Source organism: Eumetopias jubatus, unplaced genomic scaffold, assembly GCF_037043125.1.
Source record: "Eumetopias jubatus isolate StellerSeaLion01/CBP00866 unplaced genomic scaffold, mEumJub1_p1.0 scaffold_7, whole genome shotgun sequence".
NCBI classification, from domain to species: domain Eukaryota; kingdom Metazoa; phylum Chordata; class Mammalia; order Carnivora; family Otariidae; genus Eumetopias; species Eumetopias jubatus.
In genome coordinates this window covers 99,746,218-99,767,192 of record NW_028274813.1, presented here as the reverse complement: position 1 = coordinate 99,767,192, position 20,975 = coordinate 99,746,218, and the positions used below count along the sequence as shown (strand labels likewise).

The window sequence follows — 20,975 nt, the reverse complement described above, 5'->3', positions numbered from 1 at the left end:
TACATGAAATGAATTCTGTTCCATTATTCTTCTGTTCTTTTGCTTCCAACCAAAGAGATAAAATAGTTCGTGTCTATCACACTATTAACCGAAGAATCGCTATACTTTTATTTCATAATTCCAATAGGATTTGTTGCTTCTCCTTTTCCCTCTCTCTCTTACACAGACACACAGACACACACACACACACACACACACAGCTTGCTCCAAGGAATTCTGAACATGAAAATATGTTTACTCATCGTGATAAAGGAAGTTGAAGAATAAAGAAATTGATCAGTGTTGATTATCACTGTGCTGTGTGGTTCCACTTTTTCTAGAAATGCTTTTTTAAAAATCTGAAATATATAAGTAATTATCTATCTCAAAAATTTAAGCAATTAAGAGAAATCACATCCAAAGAAAAAAACCCTTCAATAAGTCAGAAGTATTTCTTTTTTTAGAAGATTTATCTATTTATGGGGGAGAGAGAGAGCGCACATGTGAGCGCAGGTGGAGGGGCAGAGGGAGAGAATCTCAAGCAGACTTCACTATGAGCGCGGAGCCCAATGTGGGGCTCGATCTCACCATCCCAAGATCATGATCTGACCCAAAATCAAGAATCAGACACTCAGCTGACTGAGCCACCCAGGCGCCCCAAGTCAGAAATGCTTCTTTTTCTTTGTTCCATTTCTATTCTTGTCCATACATTATTTTTACTTAGTTGTGATCACATTATAGATACATTGTCTTCTGCTTATGTTGCCATCAACTTTAGCTGCAGTCTTTATGTATGTTGCCACGTAGTTTTCTAGTTATTTTAAATGTCTGTGTGATTATTGGATTGGGTGGTTGTACCTTTGCACTTTGGGATTTTACAATATTCTTGACCGTTCACATGATTTACAACATTATAAAATGGAGTTTCATTTGTCGACAAAACCTGTGCTGCAAATAAGCAAGAGTACATGTTTTGACCCTGGGTCTTGCACATAAATCACTTGATTACAGGGACCATTTAAATAGATCATTTCCTCATGGAGCCGAGATATTTGCTATACCTCCTTGGGCCTGCAAGTAAGCATGTCCTCTATAAACAGTGTGCCATTTCATCCACACTTGCTGGTTTTTTCTTGCCACCACATCTTATGGAACTTCAGTTTGCTTTCCCTAGTCACGTGACCTGGAAACCGGGGGCTCCAAGCACTCACATGGTGAATAAGTCACATTGGTGGATTCAGAGCCCCTCAAAGAGTATTGTTCCCTTCTTCTTCCCTCTAATCTCTCTAATTAAGTGTGTGTTACGTCAGGGAAATTCACCAAGTTCTGAGTTTTGCTCTGATGGTTACCTTAATCCTTTTTGTGTTTGTTTTGTTTCAAAACATCAAATTATTTCCAAATTTATTTGTTTCCTTTTGATGCTAAGGGGTCACCTGGCTTTGGATGTACCCTAAGCAGACGTTTCCTCTTTTCTTGAGTGAGCCATTGATAACACAAAGCAACCAACAGAGAGATGAGAAATCTGACTGACTTAAGCATGTTGTGAGTTGAGGTCATCATCAATTCAAGGGGATTTTAAAGGAAGAACGGGTATTTTGAAGACCAGCCTATACACTCTTAACAAAAGGGTTTCCCCATGCAGTGAGGCCACCAAAACGGAAGGTAGTCTTTGTTATGCAGGATGTGATTAATATTGCCTCATCATTTAATTTTAGAACTTCTAAAATAAAGTTGCTTGTACCAGTTCAGGGCACAAGGTTTAAAACCTGAGAGTGCCTACGGTTTCCTTTTTTTTTTTTTTTTTTAATTACAGAAGTAATGTATGTGTTACTAAAAGTTTGGGAAATAATGAACTAAAAGGAGTCTTCCATGGTATCTTTCACTTTACCAGAACCTCTACTAATATTTTGTGGTAGTTCTAGTCTTTTTTTCTTTTCAGTGTTTTTTTTCTTTACATTTTGTAGTCATGTTTTCATATATAATTTTTTCTGATTTCACTCAATTGATTACTTCCTATGCTTTTCCCCCTAAGTTTACAATCTTCCTGTCATTTGTAATTTCTGTATAATATTCCATCCTTCTGATATCCCATAATGTTCCTAATCATGTTCTCCATTATTGGGCATTTAGAATGCCTAATTGTCTATTCCGGACATGATCGTTATCAAGACCTTGGTCCACAAACCATGTTGATATTGCTCATACAAGTCAGGGAGGTGACCTCATCCTGGCATGGATTTGCGTTTCTCAACCAGTGCTGTGCCTTTATTACTGAATACCTTTATGCTTGCTTTCTTTTTTTGTTTTTGTTTGTTTGTTTGTTTTGTCAGGGGGGAGGGAACCGGTTGTGATCCACTTCACGGGTGGGTATTTTTGTCTTTCTTTCCTCAGTGGTGAAAGTGGTGCTGGAAAGACAGTGGCTGCCAAATACATCATGAGTTATGTCTCTAGAGTATCTGGAGGAGGTCCCAAAGTCCAGGTGAGTTAGTGACATGACCCATTTTGAGGCCCTGTATGAAGTGAAGTGTAAAAGTCTCCATTTGCTGTTTAAAAAAATTTTTTTCCACAGAAAAGACACAGAACCAACCAACTTCTATAACCAAAAGCTTGAAATCTCCAAAGAAATAGCATGAGATGGAGATACCTAATATAGAATGAGCTCTTAAATATCTAGCAAAGGCCAAAAAATCCCAAAAGGGAATAAATGAAGGACAACTCATAAAACATGAAACATGCTCACCCTCATGATAATAAGGTGCAAAATGAAACCTCACCAAAGAACTATTCCTTAACTGTCAGAATGGCAAAAATTTTGTCGTGTTTTAAACACTTTGTTGGTAAAAATATAGGAACATAGTTCCTCTCATACATTACGGGTAGGAGCATGAACTAGTATACTTTTATGGAGGGTATTTCAGCAAAATCTGTCAACTCTATGTGTATACACCTGTTGATTCATCAATTCTGCTTGAGAGAATGTATCCTTTAGATGTGCTGAAATGTATGCAAAATGATATAGTTATTTGATATGGCATTTTTTAGTAATGTAAAAGACTCGAAACAATTTGAAGGTTCATCAGTCAGAGACTGGTGAAATAATTTATGGTTCATAATAGAATAGAATATTAGACAGCTGTAAAAATGAAACTTCATGTACTGATAGGTAATGATCTCCAAGATAATGATGAGTTACAAAAAGCAAGGTTCACAACATTGTGTAAAACGTGTTGCCATTTGAGGAGAATAAGAGAACATATACCCGTATTTGTTTGGATGGGTATAACATACCTCTGGAAGGTTAGATAAGAAACTGGTAATGGGTTCTTCAGGGAGGGAAACTGGGAGACCGAGAGAAAGGCACATTCTCCCCTATAGCCTTTTGAAACTTTTAAATTTTGAACTATGTGACTGCATTTCCAAAAATCTTAAAATAGAGTGGGGGAGGGGGCAGGGGAGAGAAAGGAAGAAGGAAACGTTAGAGGGTAACATTAGGAAAGCAGAACATCCAGGAAAATGAGGACAAAGGAGAGATGAAAAAGGAGAGGAGCACAATATGGGCCGAGAGGCAGCACGTTCGAGGGTGCAGCGTGGGTGCAGCGTGGAGAATGGTAGTTACTGCTTCGTCTGCCTTTACTTTGACCCAGCGTGGTAGCGGCATCGGCGTCAGCAGGACTGGGCGAAGCCCCCTCCCCGAAGAGCAATGGCTGATGGCGGAGGTGGGCCAGGGTCCACAGGGGCTTGCCCAGAGGCATAGGGCTTATCACTGGCGCAGACCACTGGGAACAGTTTCTTACTGGTACTCGTGCTCCCAGGTAGATTTCACCGTAAAGATTAATTTTTTAATCTGAATCATTGGATAAGTGCAGTCATCTGTAGACTTTAAAAAGGTACATCAAAACTCTCTTCACTGTGGTTCTGTCTGCTAATTAAATGGTGCTCCATCACATTGTGTCCTTCTGGGTCAGAAAGCTTCAGGCAGCCTCCAAAATTCCTTTCACAGAGTAAAAGAGTCTTAGAGGGCCCTCTTTCATTGAATGAAAAGAAGATCTAGAGTAGCACTGGCCAGTGGAAAGATGGCACAAGTCACGGACAGAATTTAACATTTTCAAGTGGCTAAATCTTTAAAAAGGTAAAAAGAATCATGTGATATTAATTTTAAAAATATATTTTACTTAACATATCCCAAACATGATCATTTCAGCATATAATCCATGTCAAGAAACTAACAAGATACTCTGCATTCTTTTTGATATTAAATCTTTGAAATCTGGCATGTAATCTACACTTCACAGCACATCTCAATTGGGACTAGCCTTCTTGCAACTCAGTGCAACACATGGCTCATGGCTTCAGCATTGGACAGTGAGAGTGATTCAAGAACTTAGGTTGGTGCGGTGCTACTTGATTGTCTCTGTTCATGTGATCACACCCTATCCCTAGAAGGTTGACATGAAGACAAACTCAGGATGCTGTTTTATGGGTGGGCTGCACCTTTACCTTTATTTGTTCTTTGTCTTTTCCCCAAATGCTGACCACACGCCCCAAAATTCTGTTGGACATCTTGATGGTTGATGGATGGATGATGCATATGTGCATAAGGATTCTCAGCTTAAAAGTCAATAATTGAAGGGAAGAGACAAAGAAGAGCCTTTCTCTGGTTCTACCCCTTATGAGAAGCTGAGTGTTGATAAAGGGTATCAAATAACATATAAAGCATTGATTGATGAAGAGCCACAAAGTCAAAATTAATTTTACAAAGAAGGCATCATTTGTATAAATCCATGAGTTTTTAAAGGAGAGTAGGCAGCTTGGAAGATGTTTCTAAGCTTTGAACTTGACCCCATGGAGGGACCACCCAGAATTTGCCTTTGGTGCCATTGCTAACCACATAGCCCAGTTAGTGAAATTCCCATTCCCTTTCCTCTTCTGACTGTTCAGGAGAATGCCGAGGGAGCAGCTTCGGCTGTTACATAGTTAATTAGCAGTTAGTGCCTTAAACTAGTCCTGTTTGCTACAGACCACGACCTAGTGGCCAGACTGCAGACGTTATTGTTGACTTTTCTCTTCCTGTTTTCCTATGAGGACAATGATACAGAGCTCTTGGCTTGAAATTAGTCAGTAGCTAAAGAGCACAAACCAAAGACTTGTTATTTCTGGAACATGTTTAACCATAGCATGTGAATAATTAGAACTACAAGGAATGACTCACTTGTTGAAAGACCTCTCCAACATCAACTCCTATCTGTTGAGCTGTCTTGCCCATAGAGTGTTTTGCACACTTTTCAGTCTGGCACAGAAATGGGGTGTTTGAAAACCAAATCCTTCCTCTCTAGTAGGCCAGGAATTGTTCCATACAATCCATTGTTGGCCCTTGCTGCTCCAAACATGGCTCCACGCTGGCAAAAGCAGTAGAACCAGGGAGCTGGTTAGGAATGCAGACTCTCGGGCCCCGCCTCAGACCAATGAATCTGCGTCTGCATTTAAACAAGATCCCTTGGGGATTCATGAGCATGAAGGTTTGGGAAGCACAGGCACCAAGTCAAGGGAGCTGGAAGACATGAACACACAAGCAGGTTTAGATCTGTTGCGAGAAAAGCATAAATCTTCCAGAAACCCCAGGAACGTGTAGAGATTTGAGACCTCATCTTAACTGCCTTCAGAAACCAGGTCCTTAGGGAGAGTGTGGTGTCACGTTGCGTGGTTGGTGCTTGCACCTTCCTAACCTCTGGCCTGTCTGCCGTGACAGCATGTCAAGGACATTATCCTGCAGTCCAACCCGCTCCTGGAGGCCTTCGGGAACGCCAAGACCGTCCGCAACAACAACTCCAGCCGATTTGTGAGTCTCTTCCCTGTTTCAGAAAATGTCACCTGATGGGTGATGCTGATACCCCCGATTTACGTCTGGTATCCCCAAGGAAATAGGAGCTTTTCACGTACCATCAGGAGGCTGCCTTTTCAATCTCTTCTTCATTTTCTATAGCTGTGTGCTGTCAGGATATCCATTTGCCCTTTCACTGAAATTATTTTTGAGCCTCGGGATAGAAGATAATTTTTGAAAACAGTTCTCAACCCAAGTTGCCTCACTAGGGAAAATAAAAATTGATAGAAGTGTCAGCTTTGGTCCTGGAGGGGTTTGCCTTGTACCCTGGCGGGAGGACCTTCTTTCCCAGACAAATAAACGAGTTCACTAGATTTGCAGGTCTTCTTGCCTTGCTTTTGGTTCCTGGAACCTGGGCCGATCGAACACTTCGATCCTGTATCTTGGAGACAACTGTCCTCTCTGTCATCCAGAGTGAGCTAGTTGTCTGCCCACCCCTAAGAGCTCTGTGTATTTGTTTTAGACATACTCATGTAACATAATCACATCCAAAAGCAACTGGATGCGGTCCGTCAGATGGCCTCCCAGCTGGTCCACTCAACCCAAGGCAATGAAAGTGTCAGCCAAATGCATTGTCATGAATGCCCACTTAGACATTTTTCTGCCTGAGTGTCTCCTCGGGGGTGAATTAGAAAGCTGGCGAGGATGCATAGGAATATATCCCCCTTGACAAAAAGTCACATTTACAAAGAAATGAGTATTTGGCCAGTAGCTTTGATTTATGTAGATTTTATATCTTATCTCAACCCTAGATTATGTCTGGCAGTAAAACATTCAAGGAGCCATCTGTGAGGCTGATTCCGGACCATTTTAAAATAAATAGTGGGAATTTTGGAGAAAAACAATTTCTTTTTCAGCCTTCTATTTTGGAAGGAAGCTTCTATTTCCAAGAGAATTCTTACTAAGGTCTCATGCAGTGATTGTTAGATTCCCTGGTGAGTTATATCTCTCCTTATTGCCCTCACTTTCCTTGCTGTTCAATACTATTTACACTGTTTGTTCATTTGTTCACCACTCATTTTTCTGCTTGATGCCTGGGTCGTGTTATCTTGAAGAAGTTTCTAGGTAATGAAATACAAAAGAAAATGTGAATGAATTTTCCACTTGACCTTTTTTTCCTAATTGTCTGTCTCAGTCATATAAAAAATGCACTTGACCGGGGCGCCTGGCTGGCTCAGATGGTTAAGCGTCTGACTTCAGCTCAGGTTGTGATCTCAGGGTCCTGGGATTGAGCTCCGCGAGCCTGCTTCTCCCTCTCCCTCTGCTGCTCCCCCTGCTTGTGCTCTCTCACTCTCTCTGTCAAATAAATAAATAAAATCTTAAAAAAAAAATGCACTTGACCAAATTTAACTCTCTAGCTACCCATCCCCCCCTTTGCCTTCCTTAGAGAGCAAAAGAATAATTAAATGGGTATTTTGATGTTTCCAATATAAGTTATTCTTTATTCTTGGACAAGGAGGATACATCAGTCATTCTTTGTAAAACAAAACAAAAATAGCATTTATTTTTCCGATTATAAAATTTCATGTAACCCTGATGGAAAGATGAGAAAGAGTGTGAGCGCATGCACACACACACACACACACACACACACACACACACACAGAGTAATGTCTGATGGGGCATCCAAAGATGTTTCCATTAATAATGAGAGAAATGTAAATTAAAACTATATATCATTTTCTATCTCTCAGATGAGCAAACATTAAGGAGATTTATAATACCAGAGAAAAAACACTATTGGTTGAAGCCTGACACATTCCCCTAGGAGAGCAATTTGGCATTTTTTTATCAACATTTAAAATGTTCAGGGGCACCTGGGTGGCTCAGTCAGTTAAGCGCCTGACTCCTGATCTCGGTTCAGGTCTCGATCTCAGGGTTGTAGGTTCAAGCCTTGTGTTGGGCTCCAGCATGGAGCCTATGTAAAAAAAAAAAAAAAAAAATTATCTAAGTTTCCTGTTAATAATGACTTATTTAAAAAGATATCCATAATATATTGTTAAAATTCAAAAAAATAGGTTATAGAATAATATTTATGATATTTATAATGTGCTTATAATATGGTCTCATTTTTATTTTAAAAGGCACATTATATAAAACTTAACTAAGGTGTCTGTAAATCAAAGTTTGACTATATTATTAACAAGTGATTATTTAGTAGGAGGGAGTAGAAGGGGCATCAGGGTGGGAATATAGGTAATTTCTCTTTTTAAAATGGACATGCAGGGGCTCCTGGCTGGCTCGGTCCATAGAGCATGCAACTCTTGATCTTGGGGTTATGAGTTCGAGCCCCACACTGGGTGTAGAGATTACATAAAAAAAAAAAAAAAATCTCTAAAAAAAATGGACATGCAGTATGAATCATAAAAACTCCCATATTTCCACTTACACCAATCTTTTCAAGTTTTAAGAAATATATTATGAAATATTTCAAACACTATTTAAAAATAATACAATGAACACCAGTGTTCCCAGTGCCTAGCTTAAGAAATAAAACATTACCAAGAATCAACACATTACCAAGAATCAATGTTTCTTTCCATTTAATTATGAAAACGCAACATCCTTTCTTCATACAAGTTCCTCTTTTTCCCCAGGCTGCTCTACAACAAAACTCTCTTGTTAGGGGTTTTAACTTTTACGTAACAAATTTGAATTGTATATTAGCCTTTCTATTCATTGGAACAGTGGTTCTCCACCTTGGCCACATAGAAAAATCACCCAGGCTCTTTAGAACTGCTCAGATTTGGGTACCAGTTCCTAAAGATGGATTTACTTCTCTGGGGGCACCCGGATGGCACGGTCGGTTAAGTGTCTGCCTTCAACTCAGGTCATGATCCCAGGGTCCTGGGATCGAGTCCCAAGCCCTGCATCGGGCTCCCTGCTCCGTGGGGAGTCTGCTCCCTCTCCCTTTGTCATTCTCTCTGCTCTGCTCATGCTTTCTCTCTCTCTCTCTCACTCTCTCTCTCAAATAAATAAATAAAATCTTAAAAAAAAAAAAAAAAAAGGCTCCCCAGGTCTTTGCAACAGGGCAGCCAAGGTTTCAAACCCCTTCTGGAAGGGCTTGAGAGTTTGTCATTTACTACATCTGCCATTCCTGGGTTTGATGTCCTGTTTGGTTTCATTCCCACCCCCAGATTGATGGGGAATGGTTAGGGGCTACACGTGGACAGACACTGATTTATTCCCTCCAAAACGTGCCAAAAGGAAAGGATGATGAAGGAATAGACATCATAATAGGAAGCATGGAGAATCTTGTTCAGCAATCATTTCTCAGGAAGCACTGCAATTTGGGATAACATGGTTTGTGGTCCTTCTCTCTGTCTGGTGCTTCTAGGTGTTTGGGGGTTTATTTTGGGGAAGGGGGAGAAGTCATCAGAATAAGACACATAGACAGTTAGAGGGTGGCCTTCTTTTGTAGCCTTTCTGATACTTGGAATCTGCAGTTGACTTAGGAACACAGCAGGTAGTGGATGCTGTAGGCAGCAGGAAAAACACAAAATGGGCTTTTCTTGTCCTTAATGAGTTTATGGTTCTAGTCCCAGACTTGTGGCCTGGCAGGAGCCAGCCCTGAAATGGGTGGATTTCATCAGTGTACACATTTTAAAAATATTTAATATTTTAAAATATTAAAATTTGAAAATGTGAAATGCAGTTAGGCTGGGCATGCTCCGCCAGTTTGAACCCAGGCCGTACCACTCCCTAACACCCACATTTTCATCTTTTCCTTCGTCTACATTTACACTCCTGGCCCTTTCCAAGGATGGGAGAGCAACCAGATTCTAGCGAGAAAATGTCATTTCCTTAACAATCTGGACACCTTTCCAGCTAAATCCCAAGGCTTTATTCTCCTTTGTTCCTTCTGAGCAGTAATTTAAAAGGAAATAATTAACTACGACAGTAAGAAAACTCTCCACACCCACAACTAGCTGGAAAGAACATTGTTTATAATCAAGTGTTTTTACTTTATATAAGAACGCTAGATGATCCAGAGGTAAAAGGGGGTGCCTTTTGCTCAAAGCCATGAAAATATGTCTGGCAGAGGGAAAATTTGCTCTCCCTGAAAGAGGCTGATGGAGTTCGTTCTTGCTAGATCAAGGGAACCTTGAGATTTTCTGTCCCATTCTTTACAGCTTCCGGCTTAGCAGGCAAGCACCCACTGGGGGGAAATGGGCAAGGAATACAGCATACCCTTATTTAGTCGGGCTGGAAATATAGATTCTCTCTCTCAATTCAGAATCGTGTGACTGGACAAAAGCCCTGGTTATTGTCTGATAGGAAGAAGTGAGGAAGTCTTGATCAGAACTGGGAATAATTCAGAATGTATCTTTCATTAATGAATTTCCTTGAATTATATGCTATATTCAAAGCCTGTTTGGAACATCATGTTTCTGTTCACCAACCATTGAAGGAAATCCCTAACTTTCTTGCAGGGAAAATACTTTGAAATCCAGTTCAGTCCAGGTGGGGAACCAGATGGTGGAAAGATCTCCAACTTCCTTCTGGAAAAATCCAGGGTGGTGATGAGGAACCCCGGAGAGCGGAGTTTTCACATATTTTACCAGGTTTTCCTTTATATTTTTTCTTTCCTATTTCCTTATTCCTTCTCCACATTAAAAAAAATTTTTTTGTTTTCCTCTAAGCTGTCAGGTTTAGGCAATCTAGTCTGCCAAGCCAAGGAGTATTTATTACTATAGTATGTATAAGTCAATGTGCAAAAAATTGTGAGGACGTCCCTACCTGCGAGGAGAGTACGTTCTTGGGGAGAGAAAATAAGAACTTCCCAAAAGTTAAATAATCAAGAAGTGTTAGTATAACTTCAGAACAAAACTAGGAGTGCTTGATTCTTTGCCAGGCAGGAGTCCACGTGGGGAGGTGTGGCTGGGAGGGTGAGGAGAGGTACAGAGGGCGTGCAGGGGAACGAGGTGGGGAGGCTGCTCTGGCAAGTCAGGTGGACCGGTTGGCAAGGGTGGAAGTCTCCCGAAGGGGAGCTCAGAGGAAAGGCTAGAGGTGGGCTAAGGATCTTTAATCCCCGGTCAGGAAGTTCTGACCTGGACGTCCAGAAGCCACGGGGAGTGGGGCTAGAGCAGTGTTGCAGGTTGCTCTTAGATTATGTCCCAAGGCTTCGAGTATCCTTGGATTTGCCTACTTTTTAAAATGTTTTTAAGTACTTAAGAAATATAATGATACCAAAACAATTTCTTTATGTATGAGTTTATGTATTAGCATTTCATATATCAGGGGTCCACGTCAGATTTTCTTTGAAGAAAGGCCTACAGCTGTTTTTTGTGTTAATTTTACTTTGTTATGGTTTGAAGATCATTGGATTAGAAGGAAGTTAAAAGCTGTGTCGGGAGCTCATACAGTCTTTTCAGTTAGATAGCTATCTCAGATGATGGCAAATCATTCTTGCAGGTGGCTAGCTAGCGCGTGATGAGGAAGTTTATTCTGGGGCTTGGAGAAGTTCAGAGTCAAGGAAAAGCTTACGGCCACGAGCAGCATGTGTCTGCAGGCTGAAGAGGGTTGGGGGGGGGGCAGTTTGAAGATGGAAATGAGAGGCTGGGTGATGCGGATGGGGAGGAAACACAGAAGGGGGAAAATAGGAAGGGGGTGGCACAAAGATTTTTTTTTTTAAGATTATTTATTTATTTATTTGACAGAGAGATAGCCAGAGCAGGAACACAAGCAGGGGGAGTGGGAGAGGGAGAAGCAGGCTTCCGCGGAGCAGGGAGCCCAATGTGGGGCTCGATCCCAGGGCCCTGGGATCATGACCTGAGCCAAAGGCAGCTGCTCAATGACTGAGCCACCCAGGTGCCCCGGCACAAAGATTATTTTGAGGAGGCAGAAGAAAGCTAAGGGACCCTGATGTCATGGGTGACCTAGAACTTCTCTGTAATGGAGATGATGTTCCGTCCTTGTGGGGCATGGGGCTGAGATGACATAAGGAGCTTGACTGAGATGGAGAAGTGTGGCTAGGCCCTCTCTTTCCCTAAATCCCTCCGGGCTGGAACAGGTGGAGCCAGCTTGCACAGGCTGTGTGCATCCCTTCCAAGCACTTCCTCCAACGGGGCTATTTTCTTGGTAGTCTGAAATCAGTCGTGGTAGGAGTATTTACACCACGACAGTCAGCAAACACTACAAATCCATTTTTCTCCCCACGAGTTGATGGTTGAATATCTTTCTAGCACACCACTGGTGGGAGTCCTTTAAGAGGGCCTTGCTCGGACCAAAGGCAAACATCAGAGCAGGCACAGAAAGCCGCGGGACAGTCCATTGGGTAGGAGGTTTCAGAGTGCTGGAGCACGGGACCTGGGGCTGCTGTTCCACAGGCATCCGTGGGGAGAAGCGCGAAGGGGCGGCTGCACATCATAAAGCCCTAAGCACGTTGAGCAGAAACGAAGTAATATGACCTGGCTTGTTTTCCACTCCTCTGAGGGCTCTCACCCACACAGCACTGCAGTTCTCCTCATTGGACGAGGGGAAAGTCTCAGCTCTTATAGGTCTTACCAGAGTTCAGAACTCGAATTTGCAGAGATGATCCGGGGCTACCACCAGCAGAGCAGCTATCCTGAAGCCCGTATTTTGGAGATGAGCACCCATCATTTCAGAAGGCAGGGTCAGAACGTGCTCATCACCTGGGCCCTGGCGTGGGGCCTCAGCTTGGTGGGCACACCACACCCCACTTCCTTTTGTCCAGCTCATCGAGGGCGCCTCTGCAGAGCAGAAGCACAGCCTCGGCATCACCAGCATGGACTATTACTACTACCTGAGCCTCTCTGGGTCCTACAAGGTGGACGACATCGACGACAGGCGGGAGTTTCAGGAAACACTGGTAAGTGCTGGCTCAGGGCCAGGCAGGAGGGGCTCTGCGGCGCCGAAGGGCAGGGAGGGTTAAGAGCGAAGAGCCGCGGGAAATTTCCACCTCATTCTGCTGCAAGCTCTCCATTTCCTTAAACCTATGTGTAAGCACCCTTCAAGAGCCATGCGCCCAGCTGCCTGAGGACCATCGAATGAGTTGAAATGGGTAAAGAAGTGAATTCCTCATCCCCCACCCCCACCCTGCAGGGGCTCTGATTAACAGGTGAACACCGTTATAGGTAATACATTTACCATCCCAGTTTGCCTAGAGCTTATGCCATTGCTGAGCTGTTTCCTCAGAAAGGTGAAGCGAAGACCACCCTTCTGATCTTTTCCAACACCTCCATGTGCATTCCCTTTTACCTCCACACTGAATGGGCAGAGGGCAGCCCGCGCCTCCATGCCCTTCCTGCAGCGTGCATGTTACGGTACTGTCAACCCCGGAACATTATTGAGGGGTCACATCTTCAGGAAAACAACTCAGTAAGTCAATTTAGAACTTTCTCGGGCTGTTCACCCATTTAGCATCACCCTCTGCCTTTTGAGTCAGCTTCCTGCCAGGCCCATCCCTCAGCCCAGACCCAGATGCGAGGCAGGGACCCTGACAGGGCAAGTGGGGGTGCGGTTGGAGAGGAGCTGACCTCCTGCTTGGTGGGGGGGGGGGGGCAGGCCGCTCAGGCACACTGTATCCTGGGTGCAGGAAAGAAGACAGCACCAAGGGGCCACATGGCCTCAAGGGAGCAGGGAGAAGAAATGCAGATGGGGGGCCTGCATTGGTCCTAGCATGTGGTGCTCTTAGGATTCAGATAAATAAGTCTCGGCATGTCAGCTGGTTTTACTGAAGTTAACGGGCCTCAGAAACAAGACTTTCCTATTGATGCTTTCATTTTATTTGCTGGAGAGTTTTAATCAAGATCCTTTTTCAAGTACAATTTATTTTTGCCCTCCTGATGTGGCAAAAGATCTCCAAAGTCTCCTTGGAGTAACTGGAAAGGGGGCATCCGTGCCCTTGGAGGGAGGGGGGTGGCAGTGAGGACACCCACAGGGTACAAGGACAGGGTGCTGACTGGGTATCCTGCTGCTCCCTCTGTGTATCTCTGCTCCTGGAGATCTCCTGCCGGGGGATCGTGTGCTGGATCTAAAGACAGAACTGCCTTCCCAGTGTGCCCCTGACACTTGAGAAGAGTGGGTGAGTGCGTTGGGCAGTGACCGTATCCTACAGCGCCTTCCAGCTGCCACTGCTAGCTAAGTCCCATGTGGCCGCACAACTCAATCTAAGCTTTGGCTTTTTAAAAAATTTTTTATTATTTTTATTAACATATAATGTATTGTTTGTTTCAGGGGTCCAGGTCTGTTAGTCATCAGTCTTACACAATACACAGTGCTCCCCACAACACATACCCTCCCCAGTGTCCATCACCCAGACACCCCATCCCTCCCACCCCCCTCCACTCCAGCAGCCTTCAGTTTCCTGAGATTAAGAGTCTCTTATGGTTTGTCTCCCTCTCTAGTTTCGTCTTGTTTCATTTTTCCCTCCCTTCCGCTGTGATCCTCTGCCTTGTTTCTCAAATTCCTCATATCAGTGAGATCGTATGATACTTATCTTTCTCTGATTAACTTATTTCGCTTAGCATAATACCCTCTAGTTCCATCCACGTCCTTGCAAAAGGCAAGATTTCATTTTTTTTTTTGATGGCTGCATAATATTCCATCGTATATATATACATATACACCACATCTTCTTTATCCTTTCATCTGTTGATGGACATCTGGGCTCTTTCCATAGTTTGGCTATTGTGGACGTTTAAGCTTTGGCTTCTTTATTACGTGCTTAGAAAGCTGGCGGCTGACCCACCTGGATGATTTCTCTTTTCTCCTCCAGCACGCGATGAACGTGATCGGGATCTTCGCGGAGGAGCAGATGCTGGTGCTGCAGATCGTGGCGGGTGTCCTCCACCTGGGGAACATCAGCTTCAAGGAAGTTGGCAATTACGCGGCCGTGGAGAGTGAGGAGTGTGAGTAGCTCTGGCACACGGCGGGTGAATGTGGGTGAACAATCGGTTGGCGCCGCCGCAGGTAACCGACCGATGTCCTTTGCTAGGGTCTCAGCCAGGGATTTGGGGAAGTCATGTGTCCTTTTGGGGCAGAACAAAAGGCCTTCAGAGAGTCTGGGCTTCTGGTCACCTGTGCCCCTCACCACATCCCACACCAGTAGACCATTCATGAGATTGTCTCAGTTTCAATTTACCATCAACCTTGGGGGAGTCTGGCCGAATTTCACACCTAGGTTTAAAAATAAAGTGATACTTTAATGAAGATGAGAGTAATAGCCAAATAACTCCAAAGATTTGTCTCCTAAGAAAAATCTTCTCTGTACCTGACTTGTAGGGCCTCCACTCACCTCACGGTCCTGAAGAGCCGCTGATCATGTTTATGTCAGTATGGAAAGCTTGCAGATGAAGCTTATCTGGGGGCTGGTTTAGATTGAATTCTGAAAACAAAAACGAATGGGCACTGGCTATTGTGTTGGTAGTGCTGGTGATCACCTTTCATGGTCACCTCTGTAATAGAGCCTGAAGACTGAAGGATCATGTTTGCTCTTGGGGAAGAAATCGGTCCTTCCTGCAGACACGTTATTGGTTTGTGTGGCGACTTTAGCCTCTGAGGCATCAGATGGCTTTCCAGGCTGCTCTCAACCCACACAGCCTTTAACCACCCAGGAAGACATTTCTTCCTTTCTCAGCATTCTTCCAGAATGATAAATTTAGATGCTTAGTAATAAATAGTATCCCACTCATTGCTGACAATGCAGGGAGGCTATTTCCATTCCAAATAAGGTTCTTTTTTTATATTTTTGTTTTCTTTTGTGATAAAAGAGGGAAGTTCTGCTAACTTCTGATGTCTATCTGATAAAGAGAAAGATGAATTATGTTGACCAGGGAAGTGAGTGATGGGGGAAAACACTAAATATACACGGTGTGCCTAAAGTCTAGAAACAGGACCTAATAATAATCACTGTGTTTCTAGACTTATGTACATTTTCCTTCACATTTAACAAATGCACGTATGTATCCAGGAGGGTCATTAACACTTGTCCTTTTTAACACTGACAGTGTGGGTTTCTTGGTGGTTGCTGTGGAAGCAGAATGAATTTCTCTTGCCTTCTTGGATAGTACAATCTTTTATTGCCTCTTTATGCTGGAGAACAAAACAACTCTGACACAGCAAGCCTTCCCCCATATGCTTGAGCCAAGAAGTGGTTCATTGCACATCGATGCCTGGAGGAAGTAGCCTCCTCAGCCAACTGGGTAAGGCCCAGGATTGGCAACTGCCTTGCAATGCCTTGATTGGAGTGGTGGAGACCAGGAGAGGCTATGCTTGAGACTAAAGAGAGCTAGCAAAGAGTTGGGCCCTCCTTCTGAGAATTTCTTTCCTGCTCACTTGGTATACCTTAACATGAGTTATTACCTAAGCAGAGTGTCCCCCTTTGCTCGTTGCCTTGTTCCCTTCCCCAGAGGGCACCAGAGTTTCCAGTAATATGTGTTCCTGAGCCTCGATGCTCATCCATTCTTTTTTCTCACTTTTGTGCATAAATGGGGGCATAACACATCATGTTCTGTACAGTTGCTTTTTCACTTCACATTATGTCTTGAAGATTATTCTATTCATTAAGAGCTTCATCCCTTTTTAGCTACACAGTATGCTGTTGCTTGGCTATGTGTACTTTTACTGAACCAATCATATGTTGGTGGATATCAAGGTGGAACCTCTGCGATTACAACACGGAACACACTAAAATGAATATCCCATGGAATGGATTTTTATTTTTTTATTTTTTAACAAAATCATTGATTTATTTGACAGAGAGAGAACATGAGCACATGCACAAGCAGGGGGAATGACAGGCAGAGGGAGAGGGAAGCAAACTCCCCGCTGAGCAGGGAGACCGGCGCAGGGCTCGGGCTCGATCCCAGGACCCTGGGATCATGACCTGAGCCGAAGGCAGACGCTTAACCAACTGAGCCACCCAGGCGCCTCCTGTAGAATAAATTTTTAGAGGGAAGTGTTCGCCCGTGTTTTTATAAGAGAAGAAAGCAGACTTTCTCTAGCTACTATAGAAAAAGATGGTAAGATTCTGTCACAGCTGACCTAGTAAAGCAAAACAGCCCTCAGTAACAACAGATTGTGTTATTGACCCGACCTTAGACTAGTGGAGCTGTAGGATTTCCTGAGACGAACCTGTACATTGCTTAGAAGGCAAACAAACCTCAGCTTAAGCACATGTGTATCCCCCATAGTCACTACAGTAAGATGACATACTTTTGGAAACAAGTCTTGCTCCAAAGATATTAACCTGTGAATGTTGTTGAAGGGGAAAAAAATCATATGAAAATAGCAATGGAAAGTATGAGTGACGATGCCCATCTTTTTTGCAATGTGACTGATGGATTAGAGAGCACGGAACCTCAACACCGAAGACAGCCCACATTTACCTTGCCATTTCTTTTAGATTTGTCAAACAGCATTTTGTTTTTGCTACATCTTTTTAGTTTATCTCCTCTGTGCTTCAGGTGCACCCAGATAAAATTAATCCAACTTTGCTTTACACTTCAGTGCAATGACAGAAATCTGTTCTTATCATCAAAATGTGTTGCAACATTACTTTCTAGCAGGTTCTTTTATGTTCTGCGTAACTCTGATTAATGATACCAGAGTTATAGCAGCATTTTGAAATTAATGCCTCCTCCCTCCCTCGCTCCCTCCCCACAGCCTCCAAGCTTCTGTACTCATGTCCTTCTCCAGCCACACCTGTACCCGTGCTTATGGAAGGTCACAGCCTGAAGGAAGTCAGTATGAGCAGCCCTATAATTTCAGCACCAGGGCCGCCACTGAAGAAAATACAGGGCCCTAAAAGCTTGTACTTGAAAAACATGGCATGGATTTTTTTTTTTTTTCCAAGCGAGTACTAGATTTCCTCTCTAAACTTCTTAGGGGTCTCCCTAAGTTTGTGGCTCTGATTCTTGGCCAGATTCCATGCTTTGGTTTTCAAGTGCCTCTGGCCCTTCACTCCTGACCTCTTCTATAGAAGCTGTGGGGGACTCAGACATTAGTATGTTTCTTTTTCAGTCTTAGATAAGGACCCAAGGACTTAGCCCTTCATGTTGTATTTCTTTAGTTATGGTCAGAAAGTTTTACCAAATATTTTATCTTACTTTTATTTATTTATTTTTAAAGATTGTATTTATTTATTTGACAGAGAGACACAGCGAGAGAGGGAACACAAGCAGGGGGAGTGGGAGAGGGAGAAGCAGGTTTTTCCACTGAGCAGGGAGCCCGATGCGGGGCTCGATCCCAGGACCCTGGGATCACGTCCTGAACCGAAGGCAGATGCTTAACGACTGAGCCACCCTGGTGCCCCATTTTTACCAAATATGTTAACTGTGTCCCTATTTTAGCATGATCAGGGGCTTGGGAGACGCCCATGTTTTATAAAACAGACAAATGGAGGCTAATTATTCATCGTATCAAGGCATTTACTGCGGTGTAATTACTGTGAACAGTGAGGGGCCCTGGTGAATTTACTCTAAACCCTTGGTAATAATATCTACTGTATCAAGTGAGACATGTTATGTTATCTGACTAACTGCCTAGTGGTGGTGGTAATAACCAACGTCATAGCTTCCCCTTAGTAAAGACCTCTTACATGTCAGACACTTTGGTAAATGTCTCTTGATTCTCCCAACAACCACACATGTGTCTAGTCTGCCCTATGGGCATCTTCCGTCCTTGCCCTGTGCAAAGCTTAAGTTTCAATTTAGTGGAAGACCCATCCAGATTCCTAAACATATGTGTTAACATGAAAACCAAACTAAAGGAATTGGCCATTGGCAAATGAGTGCCTTGATTTTGTTCACATGCCCTTTGTACAAGGAAGCCCTCATACGAGTCAGAGCATTTCGGTAGAACATGAGCATAGATAATAAATACCTTGCTCTGGCATTATACTTCTTCAAAATGCATTTACTGACTTAATCTCGTTGGAAGGGATCTACTGAGAAATGTCAGCCCGTTCAGTCTAACACCATCTGTGAAATTCAGATATTCTTTATTGGGAGGCTTGTGATTTTTTGAGCCTTATCATAAAGTCTTTAACAAAATCCTTTTATCAGAAACTGTTGATACAGTTTATGCAGAAAAAGAAGACTCATATCCCAAGTTTAGAGTTTGGATTTGTGTCCATGAAAATCTTTCATTCATACTACAAAAAATCTGAGCATTCTTTCATGACCCAGAATGGTGTCACTTATTCATATTAGAGTATTTGGAGCAGAAATCAAGAAAATCCATTTATATCACTGGCCCTCTCTTGGCAAGTTTCATGGCCTGAATAAGTTACTAAGCCATCTATTCAGCTCTTCTCTTCAAAGACCAAAGCCATGTTACTATGTGTCCTTAGGATGGCTTGGGTGTGCTGTGGGTGAATAGCACCCGTGCCCTCCGTGTCGCTCTATCTGCCTCTCCCAGAGACATCTCGTAAATCACACCCCTCCACCCACCCAGAAGCCATGCAGGCCCCCTTTGACTCTAGCCTAAATTTCTCCTACCATGCAAGGACCTCCACTGTCAGGGTTCACCCTAACCTTGTAACCGCCTACCTTTCCAGCTATGGCCAATGCTGGTCCACTTCCTGCACCTTTACCGTGTCTCCCACCCTGCTCCCTCCACCCCTGTGCACGTCCTACTGCACTTCCCTCTTCCCTCTTCCCCTGCATCTGTTCAAAGCCTGTTAATCCTTTCAGGCCCCACCCGAGTCCCACATCTTCCTCGACTGCCCAGCAAGTCATAATACCTTCCTGTTCTAAATTCCTCCAGGACCTTATTTTCTCCCTGTATCACCTATTCAGCTTTTAGTAGGCTTCTTAATTAGGTAAGCTGTCCATGCCTCATCTAGACTCTCTTCAAGATTTCTTAACATTTTGTGTTAAACCTACATGTGGTAAGCGCTCAAGAAATAGATGATTATTATGATATTGTCATTATTACTTTCCTGATACCAGGTGCTTCAACATCTTTGGGAATGATGCTATGAAAACACCGTACCAGAAAGGAAGAAAACAATTTTTGGAGCCAAAGAAATATCTCTTGATTTAGTTTCCTTCCGGGCTTCCTTGCTGCAAGCTTGGAGAGATGTCCATTTTAGGCATGTAGCTGTGATCTCAGCAAGGGGATTGGTTCCCCATCCTTCTTGGATCACTGATTTGTATTATTGGAAGTCTCAGCCGTCATAGGAATTGACTCATGTAATAGAACAATTGAGAAAAGCAAAGTGGATGGGTGTGTGTGTGAGACTGCTGACAAGCAGTCTTCACTAGAGTGAAAGTTTTTGGGGGGCCAATGATGGTGTCTTGTGTCTTGTAGGTGCACGTGTGCACACATAAAAGTGCCTCTGCGTGTTTACGAAATGAATTGTTAAAATTCTGAAAGACAGTCATGTTTTATTTTGTTTTCTGTAGTTTTGGCTTTTCCTGCATATCTTCTGGGGATAAACCAGGACAGGTTGAAAGAAAAGCTCACAAGCCGGCAGATGGATAGCAAGTGGGGAGGCAAGTCGGAGTCCATCCACGTGACGCTCAACGTGGAGCAGGCCTGTTACACCAGGGACGCCCTCGCCAAGGCTCTGCACGCCCGAGTCTTTGACTTCTTGGTAGATGTAAGTAAACGCAAGTTAACGCTGGTGGCGTTTCACGGCTCAGCTCTAAAGAGTAAAACTACTAAGGGCTTTGTTTTCATGTTTTGACCTGTTCCTTATAACCATTAGCTTACTCCTCCACTTTTTATCCTTTCAGCCTGGGATTATTGAATCCCACTTTTGCTTCTAGAATTGTCCAGCAAGACATTAATACGGTAACAGCTTCTTATGGACAAAATATTTAGTAAAGCCAGAACTACAGAACAGAAAAGGGGAAGACCCGTGGTCATGAAACTTGGTTGACTCTTGAGCCTAAAGCTTTAGAATACTGTATTTGTCATGTATTGCTATGTTAAAGATTAACCCTAAATTTATTGGCTTAAACCAATAAGCATTTATTCTGTCACAGTTTCTGCAAGTGACTTAGCTTAGTGGTTCTGACGTAGGGTTGAGGCTGAAGTCCAGAAGATGATTGCAGCTACAGTCATCTGAAGGCTTGGAAGGTCTCATCCTAAGCTGGTGCGCTTGTATGGCTTTAGGCAGGACGCCTCTGCTCCCTGCTGCATGAGC

At 43.3% G+C, this 20,975-nt stretch overlaps 1 protein-coding gene across 1 annotated transcript in view; it reads left to right on the top strand.

Moving 5' to 3' along the window:
• Positions 1-20,975, top strand: part of MYO1E (myosin IE) — a 188,818-nt gene that overhangs the window by 108,378 nt on the left and 59,465 nt on the right. The window contains exons 5-10 of the mRNA XM_028100077.2: positions 2,371-2,458; positions 5,726-5,815; positions 10,291-10,422; positions 12,555-12,689; positions 14,598-14,730; positions 20,230-20,426. Coding sequence (XP_027955878.1) covers positions 2,371-2,458; positions 5,726-5,815; positions 10,291-10,422; positions 12,555-12,689; positions 14,598-14,730; positions 20,230-20,426 — 775 coding nt within the window. The remainder of the gene's footprint in view (positions 1-2,370; positions 2,459-5,725; positions 5,816-10,290; positions 10,423-12,554; positions 12,690-14,597; positions 14,731-20,229; positions 20,427-20,975) is intronic.